This window comes from Lampetra planeri, chromosome 24 (assembly GCF_965212315.1).
Source record: "Lampetra planeri chromosome 24, kcLamPlan1.2.h2, whole genome shotgun sequence".
In the NCBI taxonomy this organism is placed as follows: Eukaryota; Metazoa; Chordata; class Hyperoartia; order Petromyzontiformes; family Petromyzontidae; genus Lampetra; species Lampetra planeri.
In genome coordinates, this window is record NC_136130.1 from 11,427,324 (window position 1) to 11,454,934 (window position 27,611).

A 27,611-nucleotide genomic window follows, 5' to 3' on the forward strand; every position below is an offset into this window, starting at 1 on the left:
TAAGAGAGGCTGCTTCTCACGACATGCTCTGTCTGGACTTGTCCTGGCTAGAGGCTGCTAGAAAGTAGTGTTAATTGAGGTGTCACATTTAATTAATTTAGTCGTAGTATTAGTCTAGCCGACGACAACATGTGACGTGCTAGTCAAGTCTTAGGCGGCCCGTATTCTTTGTCATGGCTCGGCTCAGACCAGGCTCTGGCTCAAGGGAGCTGGCTCAAACAGGATTTCCATGAGCTGAGCCTGAGCCACAGCTAGCCATTCGTGAACACGTCTGTAGGTCATGCATAACCATAGGAGTTGTTTTTTTTCTCAGTATAATAATAAATAATAATCTGTATTATAATGATAATAATTATAGACCACATTGACTAAAATGTCTAGACCAAGGGAGACCTGGGTTAAACAAGTACCAGCATAGCAATTATGAATGCCACCATACCCTTATACAATTCATCGTCGTGGGTTAGATGAATTATCTTGAGTTTTGCAGCTGTAGATACCGTGGCTTGTGGACGTATGGGACCGGGGGCCAGAGGGACAAACACGGCACAAATCAATCCGGCCAAAAAAATTCAACGGCACCTTTGCCTCCACGCCTTTGGTCACATTTATTTAGATTAGCGGAAAGTCAGGTGGCTAGCTCGACTGAAACACATAGTGTTGGCAGATTTCCCCATCGTTGTTACTGGAGAATTCGCGATTTTTTTTTTTACAAGAATTGCGTTAAAAGCAGTCACCAACAAGAAGTGCATCACGTTTATTTCTGTCACAGCCTCCAGGTGCTGTCACAGGCCCGCAGACTCTCCTTCCCAACAACATGGACCCCATCAGGAACCCAGGTGAGCGGCTGGGCACAGACGAGAGAGTGACAGATGGAAATGCAGGGGCAGAGGTCGCAAACGGGTTTTGATTCCTTACCCGTACCCGTACCCGGCCGCAGCAGGGTCGCAAATGGGTACCCGTACCCAGCCGGGTACGGGTACCCGTTCCCTACCCGTACCCTACCCGAAATGAGTGACAAACAGTTACTCACCAGTGACTCACGGCCTACCCGTACCCGGCCGCACCAGGGTCGCAAACGGGTACCCGTACCCGTACCTGGCCGGGTACGGGTAGCCGGGTATCGGGTAGGGTACTGGTATCAGGTACCCGGTTGCGACCTCTGCGCAGGGGAGAGAGACGGGAAGTCTGTGTACACGGACGGAGGGGAGAGGGGACACTGGACAGAAAACCATGCAGGGAGGGCAATGAAGATAAAGTTGAGAAGAGAGGGGAAGGAAATTATAGGAAGAGGGAGAAGTTGGTGAGGGAAGAGGGTGGAAAGGTTGTAGGAGAGAGATACAGACACTCCGTGCCGTATTAATGGATGAATCCGTGGCAGGTATTGCGTGTCCTCTCTGGAGTGGTATTCTGAGTTTACGAGTCCATTTTACCATGAAAATACAATTCTTCACTGGATATTCGTCCATTGGTGGCCACGTGTGGCCACGTGTGGGCAGTAGTGTAGTGGTTAGCGCACTGCCCTACGAACCCGGCGACCCTGGTTCAATATCCACTCACGGCCACTACCAGTGACGATTGACTGAACCGGTCCTGGGCCTTCCCTAGGTTGACTCAGCCTCAAATGAGTACTTGGTGCAGTGTGTAAACATTGCCACTGGGAAGACAAAGGCGCCTGGTCTTGGTACTTGTCGCCCACCCCCTCTCATGTGCCGTGCCGGCCTTCATAGGTGGTCACGAATAGCACTTGCCCCTACAGTCTATGGAGGCTATACGAGGGATCTTTGTATTTTGGGTGACGCTGTGGTTAGGACACTGCTACGAAGCTGGCAAACTGAGTGCAATTCCCAGCCACTGCTAACAGTAGCAATTATGTGAACCAGTTGTGAGCCTCTCCTAGGTCTACTCGGCATTAAATGAGTACTTGATGCGACGTGCAAACATCAGGACTGATGAGACGAACGTGGCCAGGCATGGTGCTGCCCACACCACCCCTCGTGTGTGCTGTGCTGGTCTTTTAAGAGGTGCTCACGAACAGCACAAGGCCCTATGATGTGTAAGGCTAAAGGGAGGTGTCTGCGCGTCTATTTGTTTTGTCACAAAGCCATGCTGACGTCAATTACAAACTTGGCAACTGGCGCCGGGTGTTTTGCCAACGGTGTGCGAGTGCACACGTTGAGTCTGCCAATGTGCACAGAGGCGTGTGTACACACCGGCTCGCGCTCATTTAATTAGCGCACGCGCATTTGTGTACGTTAGTGGAAGGGGACGGAATGTGTCCACTCGGACGCGCGTCACCCGGGAAGATGGAGCGATGGAATCGGCTCGCGGTGGAGGCATCAGGTCGAGCGTTGCACCGCAGGATCGTGAGAGATGGCGGCGGCATTCATCCAGCAGTGGATTGATCGTAGCTGACGACGATCATGGGAAGGGAAAGTAATGGGGACGTTCTAAAGCAGGTTTGGGTAGAGATAAATTCTAAAGGCAAACGGTGTGGATTGATTTTTGAAGGAAGTTCTGGACGGAAGGATTCCGGCATGAGAGGCAGAAAAAGAAATGTACTGCTTGGAAACTTGAAGGAAGCGGGAGCTGGACAGGGGAATGAAGACGGTAGCTGAAGATCAGATAGGATGGAGGGAGTTTAAGCCAAGCACCTGCTGTTGGGCAGAGGACTGAAGAGATAGCTATCACACATCGCCCTATATTCTCAGTGACCTGGGTTCTATTCCTGCATGCGCGCTGTGACATTTAGCATCTAAACCTGGCCTCGAACTCCGCTGGGTCGGTGCACTTTAGAATGTATATCTGGTGTAGTGGGTGAGTGTATTGAAATGAACACAAAGGTGGTGTTTGTACTCTGCGTGTGTCTCCGTGTGGACCGCCGCTGTCCGCAGGTCACCCTGTGATGGGAGGCCCCCTGCAAAGGATTGGAGGGCCACGTGGGATGGGACCGATGGGGCCTCAGGTATGGGACATGACAAGTTTTGTTTGACTTTGTGTCCCTATTACATTGTAATTGTGCTCTTGGCATCATGCAATGAGACAAATACATTCCCATTTTGAGGTCCGCAGTGAGCGTTTGTATAATGTACTAGCAGGAAATACCCGGCGTTGCCCGGGTACTTGCGGCTATCTTTTCTGAATGTAGAGTGGCTCAATCACTGTATTCAGAAGGGGTCAATGGCGTTACAGCAACTGTTAAGATTTTGCTGTACCATGGGGCCTGTAATAAATGTTATGTAACGTGCCGTAATGGGGTACGAAATTACATAGCGAATTTTTTTTGAAGCGTCAATGCCGTTTGATTGTCTCGCACGGAGAGACGGTGGGCAAGCTCACGGTGGCTGACCACTAATTGGAATCACCAACGGTGTTTGTTTGGTGATCAATCAATGGCAATAGTTAGATTAACTTTATGAGGAGGAGGGGTCGTTATTTAACTGTTAGATGTGCAGGGCCAGGTTATTGTGTGCTGAGTTAGGGATGGTGATGTCACGGGGAGCGTGTGGGGAGCCGTTTGGGGGGCTCCGAGCCCTGTAGCTAAGGTTTTCTGCGTGGTTTTAAAAGGTAGCGCTGCCAAGTATGGTGACGGTAGCTTCAAGGTGTGGATTTGTAGTTGGAATATACAGACAGACTTTCATTTTTTTATATATATATAGATACAAAATGTACACTCTGCATACAAAAATAACCATGATGTATTTTTTTGCAGGGTTACGGACCAGGAATGAGGCCTCCTCACAATTCCTTGGGAGGCCCTGGGATGCCAGGACTTCCCTTGTGAGCAACACCCAATTTCAATTAACAGCCCTTTCGTTTCGTGTCCTGACAGGTGGTTAGAGGGCCCGAGTACAGACCGAATTAAGCAATTAAAAAAATTGCGTAAGCTGATGCTTGCCGTAACTCCTGATCCCATAAGCGAGTCAAGAGAGTTAAGCTTTGTAAAGTGAGGAGAGAATCAATGGGCGGTCAGGACCCGTCATTCTTACATCGATGGTCCAAAAGCAAAGTAAACTAATAGTGAAATAATATAATTATTGGCACTATTACTCGTAATAACAGAAATAAACATTAATCACCCCAGCTACTGACCGGCTTCCGCGCACAGTGATGATGTCAGAGGCGCCATGTTGCGTGAGTGAATTTGTGGTGGCCATGTTGTATGGACTTTGATTGGCTGCTGCAGTGGGAGGGATGACGCAATCTATAGCAACTTCTGACATGCCCCTCAATATCCAATCTTACTATGGCTGTAAATCACCCACACACTCACCACACTGCAGGTCACCACACTTCTCTCTCTGCTTCTTTACTACCTCGCACACTGCTCCACTTTGGATTTCCTCTGCCATCATCTCTTTGATCCAGGCTCTTATAACCTTGCTGAATTCAAGACACGTGTTACACCCTTCCCTCTTAAAACTTTGATGATACTGTTTGTTGCTGAACCTTTGGACCTGTGCTCAAAAACTGTGTTTAAGAAAATGCTCTCAAAAAAGTGCACAGCGGCATTGTATTGTCCATGTGGTCACCATTGGCTCTGCTGGTGTCCTATGGAGGTGAGCACCGTGAGTGCACTGCGTAACGTTGAGCCGCGTCGCACGGGAGAATCGATGCGTCAGTCAGTTCATCGTTAATGCCAATGCTCAATGCTCATAATTCATGCGTCCGGCGGCCTATTTAAGAATCGAACTTTTGTTTAATTTCGTGCAAATTGTATGCAAGTGACATGCAAATGTCACGCGAGGCAACTGGAGCAAGCACAAACTCTACGTATGAGATAAGAAGAGAATCCAAACGGGACACACAAGGTGAAAGGATTGATCATTGAATAGAATTGTGACCCACGATTTGCGACAATTCCTCGACCTTCCGCGAGATGAATTATGACACTCCTCGTGCACGGGGACTAACGTGTTGACGCTGCTGCCCATTGGGAGCTGGGAGGGAATTTACACCGTGGAAGTGACATGAATTATTCTGTTCCATGCAGAGTCCCAGGTGGTCGACCGTGGCCCAACCCAAACTCAGTAAGTCATGTTTTACTCTTGACGCATTTAACCACATGTCCCGATTGTGATATTGGCATCCAGGCAAAGGACAAATCACTTTTGCATTCGAGAACCTCCCCACAGACCCCAGAGCTGTCTCATCACATGACCTGACACTGACATTTACTTCTCCTGCCAAACACTGTTTAAAATAAATTAACGCGTGGTTGATGGCGTGCGTGCAGATGGGTGTCCACAGCACAATAATCAAAGAGTCTGATGTGCTTGTCGGTACATTGTATGGAATAATGAGAGATTAATTTTGATGAATAATGGGCGCGTAGGTAAAAACAACTTTTTTGGAAATGCAGCATCATGAGAAATCCCCAGAGCATTCTGGCTTAGCCACAAGGTTAAACATCTAAAGTATGACCTCTTACATATTACAGCGTAAGCAGACAAACCTGCCACTGCTTATTAACGCTGAGATGTTTGGTTTCTCTACTATCACATTATACCAAAGGGTTATAATAATATAATAATAACAAAAAAGCCAATGATCTATTTCACAGAGCCTCAGTGAGTCTAAAGATCTGCGCCATTTGGTCAATTCTATTTCGGAGTGGTGTTATGCAAAACAGTCCACACTTCCTGTGAGTTGTGTTGTCTGTGGTTATTGATGAATTACCTTGTTGATGAGACGGCTTGTCAAACGCACACGTGATGAGATCCGTTGTCATGCAATTTGAATCATAACATGTTTCTATATCTGCAGATTCCTTACTCTGTTCCCTCACCTGGAAACTACGGGGTAGGTGTTCTTATTTTATGTCATAATTTCCAGATGCATATATAACCGTGATTTGAAAAATACCACTGTATAATCAAGAGAACGTTCATTTAACAGATCAATCTTGGCCGTTGATTGCAGATGTAAACGAATTTCTTCATCAACATTCTCAGATTATTTACGTGTGTCATCTATAAAGGGGTCCGTGTCGTGTTCATTGGGGTCAACTTCAGATCCACAACGCGATCCGAGTGCAGGGGTGAACAAGGGGAGTTTCACCATCGGGTTCCGCCTTCAACCCCCCACTCTTTAGCTGCTTAAATCGTGTCATGTATTCACGTATTTATTTGTACGATTATTTGACACGGTTGGGAGGGAGGTGTGGTGGCACATTGGCTAGGGCCGTGTGAATTCACACCTTTGCAGTGCCGTTTGGTTCATCGTGTTATCAACAAGGTGTTTGCGTTTACCTTACAAGGCCCATCGCCTTCGTACACCCGCTTCGTCATCCACTCGCCTACCTCTCTGTGTTCGCGTAGCCGCTTTGTCACTCACCGAGGTGTCTCGTTTTTTTTCCTTCCCTCCCGTTGAATGCATTTCCATCAGGGTCCCCCTGGCAGCGGCCCACCAGGAACTCCCATCATGCCCAGCCCAGGAGGTACGGCCGAGCGTGTCCGTCACCCCGGAGTTTAGCGCGCACGTGTGTGGATCATGACGCACGATGCCACGCGGAGATTTTAAATCTGCGCGTCCAGGGCAGCGAACGGTGTAGCTCAGCGGTGTGGAGTCTGTTCCTTACCCATCGGCGAAGAGGAGACTTGCACGTAACCTTTGGCGGGCCCACACGTCGACACAAACCTCAGCGTCGTTCAGTGATAACGTCAAAAACTATGAAGGCTCACCTTGACCTCACTGATGTGGTGCTTGCGTCCGCTTTCCTCGCACCAACACCTGGATGTGAACATTTCCCTCTAGTACCCAATTCGTACCAGCTGAGATACTTGCAATAATGTACAAATCGCTTTTGCCGACCGCTCCACAGCGGCAGGCCTCGTGTGGCTGCGGGGCCGTACCTTCAGTGGCACGGCGGTCTTAGCCCACGGAGATAAAACTAAAAACTAAAATATTTTTATTTTACAAGGTAAGGCCCACTGAGCTCTATAGCTCTTTTTCAGGAGCGACCTGGTCACAAATGATGGTTCAACGAAGTGGCTTATCACGTGGACATTTAAAGCAGCCAAATACTCTAAATGCACGTGGAGGGAAACACCGGAGGACCCGGAGAGGCAGTTAACACCTCGCCAGCTGTGATGATGTCCACGACACACGGTATTCGTTCAGAGCCCCAGCTTTCCAGGCGTGACGCTTCGCACGTGTGGGAGTCTCGCGGAGGAGCGACGTATGAGGTTGGCGCCCGAGAGTCGAAAGCAGAGGGTCACGATGATCGCTTGTGGAATAGTTCCCGCAGCCGTGCGGTGGGTGTTCGTGTTTGTGCAGGGGGCCCGTGCCGTGCCCATGCCTGTGGCCCGCCTGCTCTTTGTCGCGTTGATGTCGGTTTTCTATTTTTTAAAGTTTCTCTTCTTCACCCCGAGAGGGCACTCACGATCAGCTGTGCCAGAGAGTAAGAAGAGAAGCTCGATAAGCGAAGCTGGCAGACAGGCAGGCAGGCAGAGAGCAAATCTGTCTCATGCACAACCGATGAGAGTCCAGTCCAATGGATGTGGTGAGATAGGACGTTTGATCTCGATTTGCGAAAGGCAATTTCATGTTTTGTAAGGGAAAGACACCTGAGCTACTTACCAACCTCCTGATACAACGCAATGCAACACAGTTTGTCGTCTCAGCGTGCGTGTTGATGAACGTGTGTGTTTTTGTTCACAGATTCTAACTCGAGCGACATGTACACCATGATGAACCCCGTGCAGCCAGGGAACCGGCCAAACGTGAGTCTCGTGCCTTGGAGCTTTCCAACGGAAGCTGGGCAGTCACCTGGGCAGTCACCCGGGCAGTCACCTGGGCAGTCACCTGGGCAGTCACCCGGGCAGTCACCTGGGCAGTCACCCGGGCAGTCACCTGGGCAGTCACCTGGGCAGTCACCCGGGCAGTCACCTGGGCAGTCACCTGGGCAGTCACTTGGGCAGTCACCTGGGCAGTCACCTGGGCAGTCACCTGGGCAGTCACAAAGGATTGAGAGCAATTAGGTGCTAACTGACATCATCATCATCATCAGACATGATCAATCCACTGCTGGATGAAGGCCTCCCCAAGCCATGGCTGTCCCTCACTCTCGTGATACAACTATCCATTCAGCTGCAGCATACGAGCTGACTTCATCACTCCGTCTCCGTGCTGGACGTACTCTTGGACACTCCCTCCGCCATTAGTCTCGACCAGCGACCATCGTCGCTTCCAGCGACATGTCCTGCCCAAGCCCACTGACTTTTTCGAGCGGTCAAAATCATGTCTCCAACTGGCGTACGTTCTGCAATGGACGTGTTCCTCTTCCCGCCTCTCCCGTGTCTCTCCAAACGGGCACCTCTCCCTGCTTCTTAGTGCATATTCCGGCCTGTGTTTCGTATTCTTCGTGAATGTCGATGTTTCTGATTCAGATGTCACCGCAGGTGTGATTAACTCTGGTGAAGGCACATCTCCTTATGTGACTCCCCTCTCACTCAATATTTAGTTCCTTTCATCGTGCCATCTGAGTGGAGCTAGCTCTTCCATATTTGTAAAAAATTATATTTCTTCTATGTTTTATTTAGGTCTCGGTTCGTAAGAGCTTGAATGACTGAGAAAACTGTAGCCACCGCGCAGATGGTGAATTCCAGTGCAGTGTGCGTTGGGGGAGGCAGGAGGGGAAGGGCTTTGAATGGATGGGGCATTGGAGGTAGAAACGTACAATGATGATTCTTTCCAGGACATGCCGTGGGCCTGACTCACAGAAATTGAAGTGCGGCATATGTTATTGGCACGCGTGAAGCGCATGTGAATTTTCTGTTGATTGAATTTCCAATTCACATTTTTACTTTAAAAAGTGCCAGTTCGTTCAAATATAGTTTGTAAGCAAATCTGGCTGTCGCCTGATGAAGCTAGTTGTAATTACTGGCGAAACGTCGTACTCAGATTGTAAATGTTGTGGCTTGGCTCTCCAACACACCAGTTAGTGCTGTACTAGTGACGAATTGGCCTCGTTCTGTTTACGTGACAACCCTTACTAGTTGGCTGTGTCGGGTGGTGGCGGGTTTAACGACACATTTATACATTTATGCGATCTAACCCAACAAAAAACTGTATTATGAACGTTTGTAAAACCTACTGAGTGGTGAAAAGTGTACATGTCCTTCCAATAACCGTACCCTACATACAAACCCGTCAAATAAATGCAATTAGGACACAGCGAATAAGTGTTCCTTCCATATAAGATACCGACGATAAATTAAATCCAATTATTTTAAATTATAACCAGGATGCCACGAACAAGAATGCATTACTCAGAGAGCATGATGGTACCAGTGGCTCTTAAAGTGAAATAATTGTTATATTTAGGAAAATGGTCGGTTACTTTATGAGTAAAAACAGAGTAATTTTGATTGGAATCAGTATTTGTTTTCTTACTTCCGAATAGAACTCCATTGTATGGTCTGGATGGGTTAGCGTCACCTGACAGGTCGCTGCGTGTGTCTCCACGCCGCGTCTCTCAATGCCGCGTGTCTGCCCACAGTTCCCCATTGGTCCCGGCCCGGAGGGGCCGATGGGCTCCATGCCTGGAATGGGCCCCATGGAACCCCATCACATGAACGGCTCCATAGGTGGGTCGCGCACAAGAGATTGGGGATTGGAAAGGTGGAGATTGGAGAGTGGGGATGGGAGAGCGGCGATGGGAGAGTGGGGATGGGAGAGGGACGATGGGAGATTGGGGATAGGAGAGCAGGGATAGGAGGGCGGGGATGGGAAATTGCGTGCTGTGATGTAAATTCAATCTAAATTTGAAGTTTTCGTGACTGCAGGGATCCATACTCTTTGGTTCTTTCGGTAAAGTCACGTGGGTATAAATTAAATTAAATCACGACGTTTCGATCGCAACACAAGCAATCATCATCAGGTGGGAAGACCACAGCAAGAAAAGCCATCACTTCAGCAAAACATTTCTTGCTGTGGTTTTCCCACCTGATGATGATTGCTTGTGTTGCGATCGAAACGTCGTGATTTAATTTATTTTATTTTATACCTAAGTTACTTTACCGAAAGAACCAAAGAGTATGGATGTAAATTCAGCCTAAATTGTTATTTTTGCCAAACTTGTCAACACTCACAACGAATAGAAAAATCTGACCACGTGTGCGTACTGACTGCCCCATGATGTGCTTGTACCGTATTTTCTATTTTAGATAAACAAGTACTGTACAATTTGTATGTATTTGGTGATGACATCTTTTTATATATATAATTTTACTTTTTAAACGATTCAGGTTACAACGATTCTTCCCCTGTTCCCGCCAGCGATGTGATGAATTGTCACGATTCAGGGCTGTGATTTTATTTAAATAATCTAGAGTTTTTTTTATTGTGAAGAATTTAGCAGCCACTGGTGGCTGCGTGCATCACAAACAAACACGAATCGAAAAACAATTTTTAAAAATCAGTTCCATCGGTTCCTGCGTTGCTCGATGTGTGTATGTTGAACTTCTTTTGCACCGTACGTAGCCAACCGTACTAATCGGAGGTGCGGGGGAAGGACAACATGTGTGTATCAAGAGACCCTGAGACATCGATATAAACGGATGAAACGATGCATTGTTACATTGACAGTAGGGTTCCTGCTAATTTTATTTGTTTGCTTGTGCTGTTAGGTTCTGGTGAAATGGATGGAATTCCCAAGGTGGGCCGAGTGCACACGTTCATTTCTTTTTATTGGTTTCTCACAAAGTGATGTAGGGACTTGTGTGACGCACACAAAGTGCAGGAGGAGGTGCTGCAGAAGAATCACACGAAACCATGCGACGTGGCGCAGTGTAATGACGGGAGGCCTGACTGAAGTGACTGAACGTGCACTACACCAGCACGTCAGCACGTTGCGTCAATGCACCCTCAGCCACCCGACACAGCCAAACAAACCACCTGGACACAGGAGCCAATGGGTCCTACCGTGCGTTGTTCGGCACGATGTCCGACGTTTCGCTCCACGTGCTGGGAGCTTCTTCAGGAACCCAGTTCCTGAACCGGGTCCTGAAGAAGCCGCAGTTAGCTGATCGGCAGCTCATGTTTGATGGTGTAAAGTGTGGGTACGCCCACTTCTTCCAACACGTTTGGTCAATGTGAAAGAATAGAACGAATGCCCTTGAGAGTTCACTGTAGCGGAGGCTTTTCTGCCAGCGGTGGCATGAGCGAGCAATTGCAGGGCTGCCCCTTTGACCTTTCACCTAAACGCATGCGGGTTATTCGACAGCGCGATGTGGGGCTCTGCCATCTTAGTCTTGAAAACAGATGATGCATCTGTCAATTATCTCTTGTTTTTTTTTCATATTTCCTTTGTTTTTAAAGAACTCGCCAAACAACCTCAGCAACCAGCCCGGGACGCCACGGGAAGAGGGTGAGATCCCTGCGGGATTCCTCAACGCCTTTCAGAACGACGGAGTGAGTGTCCCACCGTAATCCTCTTCGTGCGAACACTCGGTACAGTGGGCGTGGGCAATCCGTACGGTGTCCCAGTAATCAGTCCACCGACTATAACAATTGCTAGCTATGTGACAATGCATTGATTCATCGATTAAAATCGTTTGTTAATGCTCGCGATACGTGCATAGAATCGTGTGTGTGTGTGTGAGAATCTATCATTTTTCGAATTGTGTTTTTGTTGTATGCTCTGGGGTCACATGACCCTACAGCCACTAGGGGTGCTACATTCAGCACAATGTTAAACCCGAATCATGACAATTCATCGAGATATGAGGGGCTGAAGAGTCGCACGCCTCCTGTACCTTATCATGGCTGACGTGTCGCTTCAAAGGCAACATTGGAATGTTCATACCGGGGTGCAAACTTCGTCGGTGGCATTAAAAACATTTTGTCCAAATGTCCGCTCCCTCTGCCGACCCGCACCTCCCCCTGTCCTTGCTGTGAACGCCCAGGACCAGAATGAGTCGGCTGCTATTTTGAAAATCAAGGAGAGCATGCAGGAGGAGGCGAAGAGATTTGAAAAGGAGCCCGGAGACCACGCAGACTTCACCTTCATGCAATAAACAAAACAGATTTACATATATATACATACACACACAAACGGGAAAAAGAGAAAAAAACACAACACGCAGAAGATAACAAATTTATGGACCAAGGCGTTCACAGGCCTGTGTGCGCGAGGCGCTCAAGTGAGCGCGTGTGTTCGTGTCATCTCTGTGGGCAGCATTTGTCTCTCTAGTCTTGAGGTGGGTAAACGTTCCCGATTAACGAAGGGACTTTTACCACACAAAATAAAAAAACACCCTGAACTCGTTCGCTGCATTTAACGCAACGTTCTTAATCCGAGTAAATGTTTTTTTATTTTTCGTGAGTGTTTCAGTAACGATTTGCCTTGCAGCTTCGTGTCTTCGATGGAGTATATAACAGGAAATACATATATATTTTTGTTGTTGTTTTCGTGGGGAGAAAGTGGGTGCAGTGTACGTTATCGTCCGACGTGGGAAGGGACAGAATCGTAACGGAGATGGTTTTGACGGAGGGGAGCCAAACCCAGGTGCTGTTGTTGTCCTCCGTTATCCTTCATGCGCAAGGGACGCTGTGTAGTTGGCACTGTACATTTTTTTACGTGGGAAAAAAAAAGAACGATGGGACGGCTATCGACGGGTTGTTTTACGTTCACCAAACGTTTGTAAACAACTGTGTGATGTTGTTATCGTCAATTTCTTCCCTTTGTGGTATCGGAGAACGTAAGATGTACTTTGTGTACATTTGGTACGTACATGTGGATTTGTGCGTGTGTATTTGTGTGTGTGCGCGCGTGTACCTCTGTGTGTATACGTGTGTGTGCATGTATGAGGCTAAGAATTTATATCTATCTCAAAACATGTTTCCATTTCCACGCAGTTTATCCCAAAGCTTTATTAGCAGCTCCCTTCCCTTTAAAAGACCCCTGCATTTGATTTCGAAACACGTGGGTTGTGTAGTTTTTTAATTTATTAATCATGTTTTAAATGTGCTTCTGAACATTGGGCTGAATCTGTGATCACAACAATTGATTCCGAGAGGTTTCATTGCCTCTCTACCTCGAGCGTGATGGCTCATGGTGTCTAATCCACGAGGCCTTTTTTGTGTGAGTGCGAACGTTGAATTTGACCAGTATTTCTACAGTGATGTTAAAGGTCTTAGTCTCTGTTGTGTTACTCATCGAATACTGCACACTCTGGACAAGAGATGTACATCGGGTTGCACATCGTAAACGTGGAATTTCCCCACGCAGCAGAGGGCATGTGCTTGCACAGCGGCCTAATTTGGCCACAAGACAAATGACCGCACCTTCCAAGCAGATTTTGATCCAGAATAATGTTTATATTATTTATTTTTAGCGATAAATATATATAGGGCATCTGTTTTTGTTATTTCATTCCATTTTCACTTTTGGCGTCCTTTCATGAGATTTAGTGTCCGTTCGGAACTCATGCAGAGCCATTGAATGTCCCGTGGAATGTGATATCACTGAACGACTTCAGAGGGCCCGTCAAGTGACCTCTGATCAGCACCAGGGACGCAGCACTCCCCCCTCCACCCTCATTGCACGATAGTCAACCAGACATTTTTATTGTTTTTGGCAAATCAAGTGAAAATACACATTTCATATATTGTTTATTTTGTGTGCAGTCATTGAAGTTAGGGGGCTGAGACCATCCACTCGCAACAACAGTTGAGAATCTGGCTTGGATTCGAACCCAGGCCCTTGGTGGTGCAGGCACAGTGCCCTGACCTCTGCACCACCCAGGCCGGCCACCATGACTTACATACCACCGAGGTGGCCGCCTCGTAGGGCCACTGGCGAGATGAGGCCGGTGTTGTGCTGCTCGTGCCCACAATTTGGCCAAGAAGGTGTCGCCGGTTGTTTGTGCCGTTGAGCGGTGCGACCGTAATAACTCTGGTCCCGGTGTGTGCATTATTTAATTTCGAGTTGGTGGGGATTTTCACCAGCAGCAGAGAGGACGTTTTGGTTGGCCAATACGCCAGGTTTTGAAATAAATACGACAACATTGCTGTGGTACGTTCACCTTCGGCAAGGTGGACCGCAATACTGCGTCCACGTTGTTGCAAGTGCTGGAGAGTGTCATCGGAACGTGGGGGTATAAACACGGGCGAGGTGCTGCTTTGCGTTATTCTGCGGTGGGTCGGTAGGCACCTTGAGCTGCTGCGCCGTGAAATGTGGCGACAGTTTTAAGTTCCAAGTGAAAGGTTCCAAAAATCTGCCAAGCTGTGTACAGCAGAAGGACTTATCATTTATTTTTGTTGATAATAGGCAATAGCTTGCTTTAGGAAGTTCACTTAAAATGTTACTAAGTTGTTGATTGTGCGTCATTGTCGACTTATGTAATTGAGCTTTGCTGAATGTTTTTGTTGTATAGTTTTGATCGATAATTGAATAGTCGATATCGCAAGTTTGTTCACACTTAAGAAGAAGCCACTTTTTCTCCGACAGCAGGTTCCACAAACCAAATCCAGAAACGCAGGCCGTGGTATTACGCGGTCATTTCACCCGGAATTTACGAGTATACGACTGGCATTTTAATAATATTTGTAACAGCGGCCGAGCTAACTTCAGATACAGCAACTCTTATCAAAGGGAAAACTATGAGGGTCTATTTTTAATTTAATGACATTCGCAGTATACTGTATATGCAGTACTGCATACCGTATTTGAATATTTGAAGCTGTCAAAACATTGTAAAAGAATGGTTTTAACCATCCCCATCGATTCACACGTTTTACATTACCATAGTATTGTAGGAAGTGACTTGAGTAGCATTACAGATATTCTGTTGTACGCTTCTTTGCGGTATTGTACAATAGCTAGTTTTGACCACCCTCGAACAATGCATTATTAGCACTGCTCTTATCCGCCGTGATGTGGGAGACACACATCGCAAGCCCCAACTATTACTACTATTATTATCCGCGAGGTTATCCGCGAATTTGCTGCACTTATTTGTGGAGAGAAAAAAAAATCACGGATAACAGGATGAATAGACACGCGGTTAGTAAGGGTTTTAGTGGACCCTACAGCTGCCGGGGATAATTGTAGTCGCGTGTGATAGGGTCACGGATTAGTTGGAGCACTGCTGTATACCACGGTATTACACGGTAGACACACACATCGGTATTCCACGGTATACACGCATTGTGTAAGTGAGTGTGAGGGGCGGTTAAAATGTTTCGATAACCAGTTACGGTACTTAGATTTCAAGAAAAGGTCACACCAACACAATGCCAAGCCGTTAATCGAAGCCCAGTTAAGATGGGAACGCTATACAACGATCACTGTACGGGCCAGTACGTTAGCCTGGGTTGTCGAATTCTCGCTGTCACGCCGACGGCAACTTCAATATCCTCTCCCCAAAATGTTTTGTCCGTTCGTGGTTTGTAAAGTGTACATATGATGTTGATTTGTCGCTCTCATTGAATCGTTTTGCTGATATCCTCACTCTAGATAATGATGATTTCAGGAATAGTAACATTTCTGATATGCATTTTATTCAAAAGTATTAAAGACAGATTTTTGACGGTTGATTTCGGTGATAAATTATCGGCTCGGTTAATATAAACGATGAAAGCGGTTCGAACCAAACTATGAATTTCATGCAAATTAAAGTTACGATCACTAATTTAAGATAGTTTCTACCATTGATAAGTCATAAAATCACTTCAGTTATTTAACGTATTAATTAATTTGCTGTTATACGATGCTGTAATTGTTAGAATTGTTTTGTTTAGTGTCTGTTTAATTCTTGGTATATATATTTTTTTATTAATTTGCTGATTGAATTTCCATGGCAGTTATGAATATATAATTCGTAATACAGTCATCTGTTCTGACCAACGGTATCAGTCCACTTGCCTTTAGGTTGGTTGCTATGCGCTGTCAATAATCGATGAGGTAATGGTGATTAACCACAGCAATATTACGAAAAAGTCGTTTACTCCAATGGCAAAAGCACAACGCGTTATTTTTCTAATATAATTTTATTACACCAGCACACTTGAGTTTGTAGTTATATTTAATTGTGCTTGCCAAAATTGTAATTTATTAAGTTATTGTCTAATCGAGCTCACGTCTTTAACACGTCGCATGAAACCAAGACATGAGCAGGGCTGTCCGAACTGCGCTTAGCGCCACCTCGTGGCGGCGACCTGCAGCAGCTGCAGCAGCAGCAGCAGTGCGCCCAGAAGCCACGGAGGGCAAAGGGCAATTGCATTCAGTGGCACGAGCGCTGAGGGGCAATGCCCTCTGGTGTGCATGGGGGGGTGACAGCCTTCTTATTCATTTGTGTATGCTCACCGCGCTTTCGCCGCAGAGTCGAGGGTGTAACGATGGCAAGATTCGTCAATGAAAATTGATCCTCATCCCCGTGATCCACTCTCACTGTGCGTGGTAATGAATAGATTTTATTCGGTTTGTGCAGTGGGTTAATGTGGCCTCTGCAGCCACCAGAGGCGCTATGCATTCGACCGCAACGTGGAGACAAACAAAATCGTGGATTCGTTCGTGGGAATCCCAACACAGCAATGTTGAGCTGCGACATAGGAGAGACATTTACACTTTGTGTTTCCGTCATGTGTGAGTACGCATCTTGCAAACCAAACACTTAATAACTCACAAAAGGTCATTGGTGGCCATGAGAAGCACAGGCTTGTCGAGCGCAGTTGGAATGAGTGAAGTGAGTAAAGTGTTACATTCATGGTTGAGCCACCTATGATGACAATGCAATCAAATCTGCTTGTCACATGAGTCTATGGAGTCAGAGTTGCGGGTCTTCTCTTTGAAAGGCGTTCGTCAAGTTTGTATAGGGACCCCCCCACCACCAAACCGTACTAATGCACAGTATTTAAAAACGCTCCCGAGGGTTATCATTCTTCTGGCGAGCACGATTTGGGTCAACGTTTTGGCGAGTACCTTAAAAGTGAGTGACTAAAATTTGATGGGCCAAAGGCTCCCAATTTTATTCTAACGGATGGCTGCATGCGGCACGCACCTCCGCGTGGGGCTGCAGTGTTTCGCATTGCGTCGTCGTGAGCTCCGCATAACGTCGCCGCAGCAGCCATCCAATCAAAGTGGCCTGGCCATTGATTTACAACTGGGTTGTATTTGAGACGGAGCTATGAAAACCCAGATGTGTTTTTTTTTCTACAACGTGAGTGCTGACATCTAGTGTTTGTAATGTGACGGTGATTCAGCACGTTGTTGCAGCTCTACATTGAATTGTTTCACAGCCTCTTCAGAATTAGTTTTGAATTGGCACTCAAGATTTGTGGGGTTTTTTTAACAAAGGGGTGGAGTGAATGTGATGTTATATAAAATTAATATTCTAATCAAAAGGAGTGTTTTATTTATTGGTTCCGGTTAGATCAGTGTAAAATAAACAAAGTGTTTTTGCCGTCGGAGTATCCCTTTTGGGCACTGTCGTTTTATTATTCAATTTTTTTTGCCCCAAATGGAAATGTAAAAGCCTCATTTCCACGCACACACCATCACATTGAAAGATAAATTGCAATGATCCCGAATTAACTCTTAAACAGCACTTTGGACCATCGTGAAAAAAAATCCGTTTCCTCATGTTCAGATGGAAACCTTTGTAAACTGAAGATCACGTTTCATTACAGCATCTGAACATTGGAATCCGGTAAATAGAGTATACCGAAGAATGACTTTCTTGCCAGCATGGTCCATGCCTGTGGGGATAAGGCACGGGTAGATATCGCAAAGAACCACAACATTATTTCAGTTGTATTCTCCTAAAAGTCCCTCAGAGCAGGATGAGGCCACCTCTGTCATTGCACATCCAACGGTCTAAGGCGCAATTCCTAAACGCGTTGGTGATAATGCTGAAAGAAGGTGGAGTCTTGGGTAACTTAGTTGGTGATAATGCTGAAAGAAGGTGGAGTCTTGGGTAACTTAGTTGGTGATAATGCTGAAAGAAGGTGGAGTCTTGGGTAACATAGTTGGTGATAATGCTGAAAGAAGGTGGAGTCTTGGGTAACATAGTTGGTGATAATGCTGAAAGAAGGTGGAGTCTTGGGTAACATAGTTGGTGATAATGCTGAAAGAAGGTGGAGTCTTGAGTAACTTAGTTGGTGATAATGCTGAAAGAAGGTGGAGTCTTGGGTAACATAGTTGGTGATAATGCTGAAAGAAGGTGGAGTCTTGGGTAACTTAGTTGGTGATAATGCTGAAAGAAGGTGGAGTCTTGGGTAACATAGTTGGTGATAATGCTGAAAGAAGGTGGAGTCTTGGGTAACTTAGTTGGTGATAATGCTGAAAGAAGGTGGAGTCTTGGGTAACTTAGTTGGTGATAATGCTGAAAGAAGGTGGAGTCTTGGGTAACTTAGTTGGTGATAATGCTGAAAGAAGGTGGAGTCTTGGGTAACTTAGTTGGTGATAATGCTGAAAGAAGGTGGAGTCTTGGGTAACTTAGTTGGTGATAATGCTGAAAGAAGGTGGAGTCTTGGGTAACTTAGTTGGTGATAATGCTGAAAGAAGGTGGAGTCTTGGGTAACTTAGTTGGTGATAATGCTGAAAGAAGGTGGAGTCTTGGGTAACTTAGTTGGTGATAATGCTGAAAGAAGGTGGAGTCTTGGGTAACTTAGTTGGTGATAATGCTGAAAGAAGGTGGAGTCTTGAGTAACTTAGTTGGTGATAATGCTGAAAGAAGTTGGAGTCTTGAGTAACTTTTAGTTTCTCTCCATTGTGTGTGGCCACCGTGGATCTGGATCCAGGCACTCGGCGAGGCTGGCTTGCCAAGGTTACCATCCTCGCATGGGCAGTGTTCTCGTGAACTAATCGGCCAGTGGCTTTTGGTTCTATGTGAACAGTGGAGAGAATGACTCTCATCCCAGATGTGTAGTGGTTTCGTCATCGGCACGCAAGTACAAATGCAAAGCTGTCAACCCAAACGATTTACTCGTTTTCTTGTACAGGGAAATTGAGTTTTCAGGTCCATAGATGAATAAGGGCACGGGGTGACCAATCGAGTCTGAATTTGTCTGTAATAGGATAGGCGCTAATAAGGGGTTGACAGGTATGCAAATGCCACAAGATAATATAGGTCTGGGAAGCCAAAAGACTGGTGGACTAAAATGTACTTTTATTTTAACGTGGAGACAGAATAAAGTTCTGTCAATATATACCGGCATCTATAATTATCCTCCAAAACAAGACACAATGAGTTACACAAATGTTAACGTGTGCTTTATGCAACAGTCCACATTTTCTGTTGCCTGGACTCCTTCTGTTGGCATGTGTAGGACACGTCTTGTGTTGGGTAACTACAGTAAATGCTTTAAAATGCCACGCACTCTTAGCCCACATTCATCGTGAGTTTCATAACGCAATTGTGTGCGCATGGAAATGAGGCTCTACAACCCCAGTGTAACTTTCATCGTAATCTGCTTGCCAATATTGCAGTGCTCTTGAATTTGGGCCACGTTTCAGCATCGGTCATGGTGACATTTAACTTTAAGGCCGATTGATATGTCGTCACTGTATTGAACTGTTTCTAGTATAATGCAGGATTTAATTTTACAAAAAAAAAAACTTGTGTAGTGATGTAACACACCCAAGCATTCCTACGGCAGGTGATGAGTGTACGATGTGGTACCTGCAGCCAAGTCACTGTTGTTTCTTAAAATGCTTTTTATTTGTCTCAATTATTATGCATTCAAACTCTTCTCGCCTTCCCCCACCATTGCAAATGAAGACATTAAGCTGCACCTGCAGGTGCCACTCCTTGAAAGGCATGATTGTAAATGGAGACATTTGTACTGTGGACAGATTCTATCGGTTGGTATTCACAGTTCTTTGGTCAGTGTTGCTCGAACGTAGAACCGCGGGCTTAGCCTTGTGGGCTTCGGCAGACAACTTCATGGAAGCCTCGCGTCCGTGATGAACGTGGCTCGGTGTTTAAAACAAAAATCAAACGAACGGCCCCGTAACGTTAAACCACAGTCATTCAATTGGCTCTTCCGTTGCAAATTCTCACCGCTTCATCAAGCCCACACGAATATTTTGGGCGATACCATTTATAGATATCCCACTAAAAATAAAGTGAGAAATCATGAAGGAACAACTCTTTAATTTCCAAGTCTCGACAATGTATTCCACCAATAACAACACAATTATCGGCTGTTTTCGCCCCCCCCCTCTCCTGTAAAAGTCACTTCTCTCACGGCATTCAGTCGCTTGTCGAGAGGAGAGTTGTGATGCTCGTTCTACGTCAGTGGGGTGTCTGTACGTCGAGCACCCTGGACATTGCTACTTTGTACTTCACCACAATGGCCTCTCCATGATGACCCTGGGATTATTTACTCTGGAGTGGAACAATACCATGAACTGTTGATGAAAAACAAGCTGTCTAGCTTCCATCGGTGTTTCAAGATTCTTTAAGCGTCCTGTATTTTGAATAAATGTGTAGACATGAGTTACTGTATCAGACGGTTAATGACACTGAACATTTGATATTATAATTAAATAATAGCCATTGATTAAACTAATAACCCTAGCATGCTTTTTTATGTTCTAAAGATGAAGCCATTTCTTAAGATAAAACGAAAATGAAAAAAAAACACTACGATATTTGAAGGGTTATAGTGTAAAGGTTTGGAAATGTCGCGTGATAACATGGTGACTGTGTTTTAAAAGTACGAAGTTTCAGTGGCTTGTTTTTATATAAAGAAAGGGTAAGAATAAAGCATAAGGTATAAAGAATGAGAAAAGAAAAATGTATTTGCCATGTCCAAGTCTTCTGATGTCCCCTGTTTTAAAGACCAAGTGAAAAATAGCATTCATCGTTTGTAAATATAAAATCAGTGCAGGCGTGACAATCCTGTTTGCTGACGTCTTCTCCAGCACTGATCTTTTTATTTGCGGTAATTGTGAGAGCTTCTGTACGTGGGTACGTGTGTGGGTGATTGTGTGAGATGTAGGTACATGTGTGTGTGTGTGTATGATGTGGATACATGTGTGTGTGTGTGTGATGTAGGTACATGTGTGTGTGATGTAAGTACATGTGTGTGTGATGTAGGTACGTGTGTGTGTGTGATTGTGAGAGCTTCTGTATGTGGGTACGTGTGTGTGTGATTGTGTGAGATGTAGGTGCATGTGTGTGTGTATGATGTAGGTACATGTGTGTGTTTGATGTAGGTACATGTGTGTGTGATGTAGGTACATGTGTGTGTGATGTAGGTACATGTGTGTGTGTGTATGATGTAGGTACATGTGTGTGTGTGTATGATGTAGGTACATGTGTGTGTGATGTAGGTACATGTGTGTGTGATGTAGGTACATGTGTGTGTGTGTATGATGTAGGTACATGTGTGTGTGTGTATGATGTAGGTACATGTGTGTATGATGTAGGTACACGTGTGTGTGATGTAGGTACATGTGTGTGTATGATGTAGGTACACGTGTGTGTGTGATGTAGGTACATGTGTGTGTGTGATGTAGGTACATGTGTGTGGGTGATGTAGGTACATGTGTGTGGGTGATGTAGGTACATGTGTGTGTGTGTGTGTGTGAAATAGGTACATGTGTGTGTGACGTAGGTACATGTGTGTGTATGTATGATTTTGGTGCATAAACCTGCACATACCAAATGGGAATGGGCAAGATATTCATGCCACCAACTCTTCTTCAGACTAATATCCGATCCTGTTATCGTTTTTTGTCCATCTCTGTTTGCAGTATTTAATTCCTTCCCTTTACGAGTTCACCACAGCTCATGCCAACACCCTTGCATTGTTATACACCTTGCATTGTTATACACCTTGCATTGTTATACACCTTGCATTGTTATACACCTTGCATTGTTATACACCTTGCATTGTTATACACCTTGCTGTTTTCATTCATGGGTTTTAAATGTGATAAATTAATTGTAAAGCGAAATGAAAGTGCAAAAAAAATTACAAATATTTTCATTTTAGCACGTGACCTGGTTAAATAAACACATTGTGTACTGCTATGGTTACGTTTCCTGTAGGATTCACGGTTGTGCAACAGTATTTCATTGCGACCATTAGAAAGCAGTATACATATACTGATCACACCACGTTAAACGTGTTTATAGTTTATACCGCACAGCAGCAGCGTGGAGACCACTCGCAATGCCACTTAAGGCCAGCATTGATGACGTACACGTGCATTCCGCACCTTCCATTGCCACGGTTGGCTACACTACGTACGGTGCTAAAGAAGTTCACCCTACAGACATGCTGATGAGAGTGTGGGCCTTTGAAACTGGCACCGCTGCGTTGCTGAGTTCGTATCCAGGCAAGCGACTCATTTGACCGGGTTCTCAAGTGGAGTGAGTGGATCGTGTCAACCCGGTCACCAATGACTGCACACACACAAAACGATTCGATTTTGGGTTTTTTTCAATATGGGAACATTCTTGTTCTTGGTATACATGTCAGTTACATTGCAAAAATGCAGTTCCCTCGTGGTAGCTATTACGAACATAAACCTCTTGATACAAACACTCTCTGAATAAAAAAAAAACCTATTGGAATTCAGCATCGACTGTATAACACAAAGTAAAGGTGCAGTCCTGCATGTCCTTGCTCAGGTCACTGCCGACAGATGGGCCTGCACCAGAGGGAGCTGTAGATGACACGTCGCCTTCTCTTCCACGCTGATCAGACGTCTCGGAATGAGGCGACGAACACCCACGCTGTTACAACTCGTTCTACAAACATCATCATGGCTGCTGGGCGGACATGGGGTGGGTGGGTGGGTTCACGACAACCGGGAGAAGACCCGTGGGGTCGGACCAGGGCTGCTGCTGCTGTATAGTGTGTAGTGTAGAGTATAGTGTAGTGTATGGTGTAGTGTATAGTGCATAGTAGTGTATACTGCTGCTGCTGCTGGCGGGAAGACGTCGCTCGGCTGGCCTGGGAACGCCGCCTGGGAATTATCTAGGAAGACCGACAGTCTGTGTATAGTAGTGTATAGTGGTGTATAGTGTAGCATAGTAGAGTGTAGTGTATAGTGTAGAGTATAGCGTAGTGTATAGTGTAGTGTATAGTAGTGTATAGTGTAGCGTAGTAGAGTGTAGTGTAGTGTATAGTGTAGTGTATAGTAGTGTATAGTAGTATAGTGTATAGTAGTTTATAGTGTAGTGTTTAGTAGTGTATAGTGTAGTGTATAGTAGTGTATAGTGTAGCGTAGTAGAGTATAGTGTAGTGTATAGTGTAGTGTATAGTGTAGTGTATAGTAGTGTATAGTGTAGTGTATAGTAGTGTATAGTGTAGTGTATAGTAGTGTATAGTGGTATAGTGTATAGTAGTTTATAGTGTAGTGTATAGTAGTGTATAGTGTAGTGTATAGTAGTGTATAGTGTAGCGTAGTAGAGTATAGTGTAGTGTATAGTAGTGTATAGTAATATAGTGTATAGTAGTGTATAGTGTAGTGTATAGTAGTGTATAGTGTAGTGTATAGTGTAGTAGTGAGTGAGTCTGCCACCACGACCCTTACCAGGACAAGCGGACTGAGACACGCACGAATCTTCCATCTTAAAATACCGCTCGTGACGGCTGAGTGCTCGACAGCCATCAGCGCCTTGGGTACATCATGCTCCTTGACCCATCCTGGCACACACCTCGACGAAAACACACAAAATAGTTTTGCGAAAACAAGCAACCTCCTCCTCCTCGAGAGAGAGAGAGGTGCTGCTTTGCAACACAGCCCCGGCAACACATTATAGCAGCCAAAGTTGATTTAACCCCCTGCCGCTGTTGATGACATTGCAAACACGAAGCCCTCGCAAGCGAGACTCGCTATGTTCATAAGGCGGTCGGTCGCGCGCGTTCTCAAATCTGCTCCCTTTCCTTGTGCTGCTGCTGCTGCTGCCACGGTCTTTAGTGCCGGTTGCTAAACAAAAACAAAGGGGGGTCAGTGAACGGTCGAGTTGGAGCCTTGGCTGACTCGGGGAGTCTTGGATGAAAACGCATTTGCCCTGCGTATGCACACGGCCGATGCAAAAGTGTGTTTTTTTGTATGCATATCGAGTTGCAATCATTCTTTGGTTATATTTTTGGTGGACCAAAAATAAATATTTTCACGTCTCTAAGTTGTAAACTTTACGGCGGTGGAGTGATGTAAACCCCGTGACCTGAGTTTAGTTCCTCGTCACGGGCAGCATCAGTGGAAAGTTCTGGGGTCACCAACCCACCACACGACTGACCAGTTTAGTGAAGTATGGTCTCGCGACCTCCGTGACCGACACGCTGTCGGGAGGTTTTCATCCAGCAGTAGACCGACGAGGGCTTTAAATGATTACTTTAAATGTGACAGTCACTATAAACACTGCTGCTATTTGTTGCCTGAGAAAACAACCCCAGCTTTCAGCCAGCAAGTTTTCAAGGTCAATATTGTACATGGGCAGTGACGCAGCACGATCGACTTTGGCTGGCTTTGTACTTTCTCAGAGCTTGTCAACAAGCCATAGCAGAGTTCACATTCGTTTAACCTTGATTTATTTTTGCCCATCACATGCTCTTTCAATTTGTCTGGTATTGCCGCTACTTAGAGAGCACGCCCTCTTGACAAAAATGATATCATCTTTATAGGTCTCGCAGTCTTATTTATTTACATATTACTATTATTATCAGACTTTTCCCGTAAGTTCCCACTTGCCCATTCTTGTAACCTCTGCCAACTCCAATTAATCGCATTATTTGCCCGAATGCCAAACGGACACGTCAACATTATAGTAATTACCCACCCCGCGTGTTCCCCCCAAGACCCCCCTCCCCACATCGCTGCAGCAAGCCCCATGTACATCTACGGTTTAAATGTGAGCGACATTCCGTGGTATGCATCTTGGCAGTTTACTTAAGACAGCGGTCTGGCATCATGCAAGTCCCTTCGTGCGTCACTCCCAAGACGGCCACGCAGCCACACCAGCAGGGTACAGCAGCAACAACAACAACAACATCAGGACACGTGGCGGCAACGAGACAACCTTGGACACCTCCTCACTGCCACCCCGGCTGTCGCAAGCCGCCACTCAGTGGCACAACTCCGGTTCTAATTGTCATCGTTTTGTTTTGCTTTATCCTCTTAGATTGCTCCTTTTGGGTGGAATCTCATCAGGCATAATTATCCCGTGTTAAGGGAACAGCTTCTGGACGTTTGACATGACGAACCGCTTCTCTGGGTCCCATTGATGGCTTCTTATCTCGCCTCTAATGCCCGAGTGTTGAGTTGTACATGACTCGGCAGTCAAACCAAATGGTGATATGGCTGTGAGAGATCAAATATGTTGAATTTAGTAATTAGGAAAAAAAAATCGAATTTAATATGGATAGAATTGTTCATACAAATGTGAGGCTGCATACCCAAGTAAAAAAGAAAAAAAAGAAAAATTAAGTTAGAATTATTGAGAATTTATTAAAATATGATTAACACAGTCGATGCAATATTTTTAAATTTGTATTTGCGAATGAGCTTGAAAAAATACTTTAAGACTCAGATATGATATACAATCCAGTTTAAGTTCTTAAAAAATACATCAATGTATGTCAGTAATGTTTGACTATATGTGTGGCTCAGAATTACGGTAGTTATCTGCATTGCAAACAATTATGTGAAAACAGGGTTATATACTTACATATACAGTTTATAAAAGCACGTGACGATATGAACTTTACAGGGAAAAAACAAACTCGCTGACATTAGGCGAATCCTTTTTTATACAAACAAAATCATTTTTTTGGACTTGTTTAGTAAATAGTATGGATAAATTATTATTTCTCTACAACACTGCCACCATCCACAGGAGTCTTCACATTGATGGCATATGACTGCCGACACATTTCCAATACCTCTTCGAGCAAAACACGTGTCGGTACGAAATGGAAACTATAATTTAATTTTAAGCATTTTACTCTATTGCATAAAGTTATCGTCATGTAAATATGTTTGAACAACAATGGGGCAAACAATACACATGGTTAACATGCCCATACTTGTCAACCCCTTATCAGACCGTATTGGTCACCCCGTGCCCCATATAAATCTCAACGTTCATCCTACAAAGTCCCATCACAAGAGAGAAACACAAACAGACAGACAATTTTTGTGCCCGTATTGAAACGGCTGTACGCCGTATGGACCTGAAAACTCAATTTCCCTGTACAAGAAACCGGGTAAACCGTATGGGGTCGACAGCTGTGGCTTGCCGCATGAGTGATGGCACTGGGGCTACTTACCTGGCCAAGCCAGAGTGTTAAACTTAAACGCGCTCACGTGACAGGCCGTTCAATGAAGCCAAAGCGTCCACCGGTAGACAGTTTTTCAATCTTGCAAATGCCGGAGTTATTGTTGGAAAGTCCACTGTGTGTTTCGCAATCTAGCCGAAGACTGCCGAAACTCGAGTGATCGGTGTTCACTCTCGCATGGAACTATTCACCCACCCAGCGATTATAATCATTCAAAATTCGAATCCAGTGGCCAAAATTGTACAAACGATACTAAAAGAAAAAATACGATGGTAAAAATGAAGACAACCATTTTCGATTATTAAATCAAATCATGATCCCGGATTGTGGCAATTCGTCGAATCTCTGTGGTGTGAATCATTGCATGCCGATGATTTAGTTTTATTTTGTGCAGTGCCTTTCACAAAAAAACAAATGTCCCAAGGCACTGTTCGATCAAAAACAGAATAACCTTACAAACAACCGTCTTTACAGAGAACTGTATAGACCGTTGCTGGGAACACCTAGATCATTGCTGGCACCCGACGAAGGTTGAATTCATGTAACTCTGACCACAGATGATTATTGTGGCAACTCTTTGAAGATTGAACACATTTCCAAAAATATTCTTAGCACTGCTCGACTGTCATTAAATCTTTAAACATCCAATAAATAAGACATCTACATTGAACCTTCTGTATTCATGTCGGATGGGGTTAAGTGGAGGATATTTCAAAATACATCGGAGGTCTTCAATCGAGACGCACTGAAACCTGCCAGTGCACACCTTAGAGCACGTCCACATTAGGCCCCAAGATAGCCATCAAACACAGACGGTGGTCACCGCATCGCACGCCTTTCAGATGCACTGCTCTTGCAGCCGTCTGGAACGCTCTTCTTTCCGATATTAGGAAGCCACTAGAGCTTTGCACTTTGAAATCTAGAATGAAAACTAATTTCTTTAGAACTGCGTTTTGTGTTTAGTTTGTTGTCCTTCCAACACACCTCCGATTAGCACGGTTGGCTGCGTACGTTGCGAAAATAATTTCAACGTGCGCACATTGAATTTGGCTCGCAGCCACATGAGACGCACCTCTTTACAATGGCCTGCAAATGACACCCATCACTGCAATAACTTTGGGCGCAGTAATCGGGTACTAGAGGGGAATATGTTCTATCTGGCAACAACATTGCTTCTCATTTAAATCGCTCGGTCACGTCTGAGGTGTGTGTACATGTGTGGCCCACGAAAGGTATTTGAAGGTCCTGTTTGGCACTTCAGAAGAACAAAAAAAATCTCTGCCCGAGAGCCAAAGTCCGAGGCGAGCAAAATATTTGTTCTCAAGAGACGCTGGAGATGATCAAGAGGCGTCGCGTGCTCGGGT

At 45.3% G+C, this 27,611-nt stretch overlaps 1 protein-coding gene across 2 annotated transcripts in view; it reads left to right on the plus strand.

The window, feature by feature from the left end:
- The window catches only part of LOC144726793 (single-stranded DNA-binding protein 2-like), a 148,722-nt gene extending 133,181 nt beyond the window's left edge, over positions 1-15,541 (plus strand). For both annotated transcript variants that reach the window (XM_078605694.1, XM_078605693.1), the window contains 11 exons: positions 773-839; positions 2,895-2,965; positions 3,713-3,780; positions 4,994-5,030; positions 5,767-5,802; positions 6,388-6,439; positions 7,663-7,724; positions 9,503-9,590; positions 10,632-10,660; positions 11,323-11,415; positions 11,910-15,541. In XM_078605694.1, coding sequence (XP_078461820.1) covers positions 773-839; positions 2,895-2,965; positions 3,713-3,780; positions 4,994-5,030; positions 5,767-5,802; positions 6,388-6,439; positions 7,663-7,724; positions 9,503-9,590; positions 10,632-10,660; positions 11,323-11,415; positions 11,910-12,020 — 714 coding nt within the window. In that variant the 3' untranslated portion in view covers positions 12,021-15,541. The remainder of the gene's footprint in view (positions 1-772; positions 840-2,894; positions 2,966-3,712; positions 3,781-4,993; positions 5,031-5,766; positions 5,803-6,387; positions 6,440-7,662; positions 7,725-9,502; positions 9,591-10,631; positions 10,661-11,322; positions 11,416-11,909) is intronic.
- Positions 15,542-27,611: the final 12,070 nt, after the last annotated feature.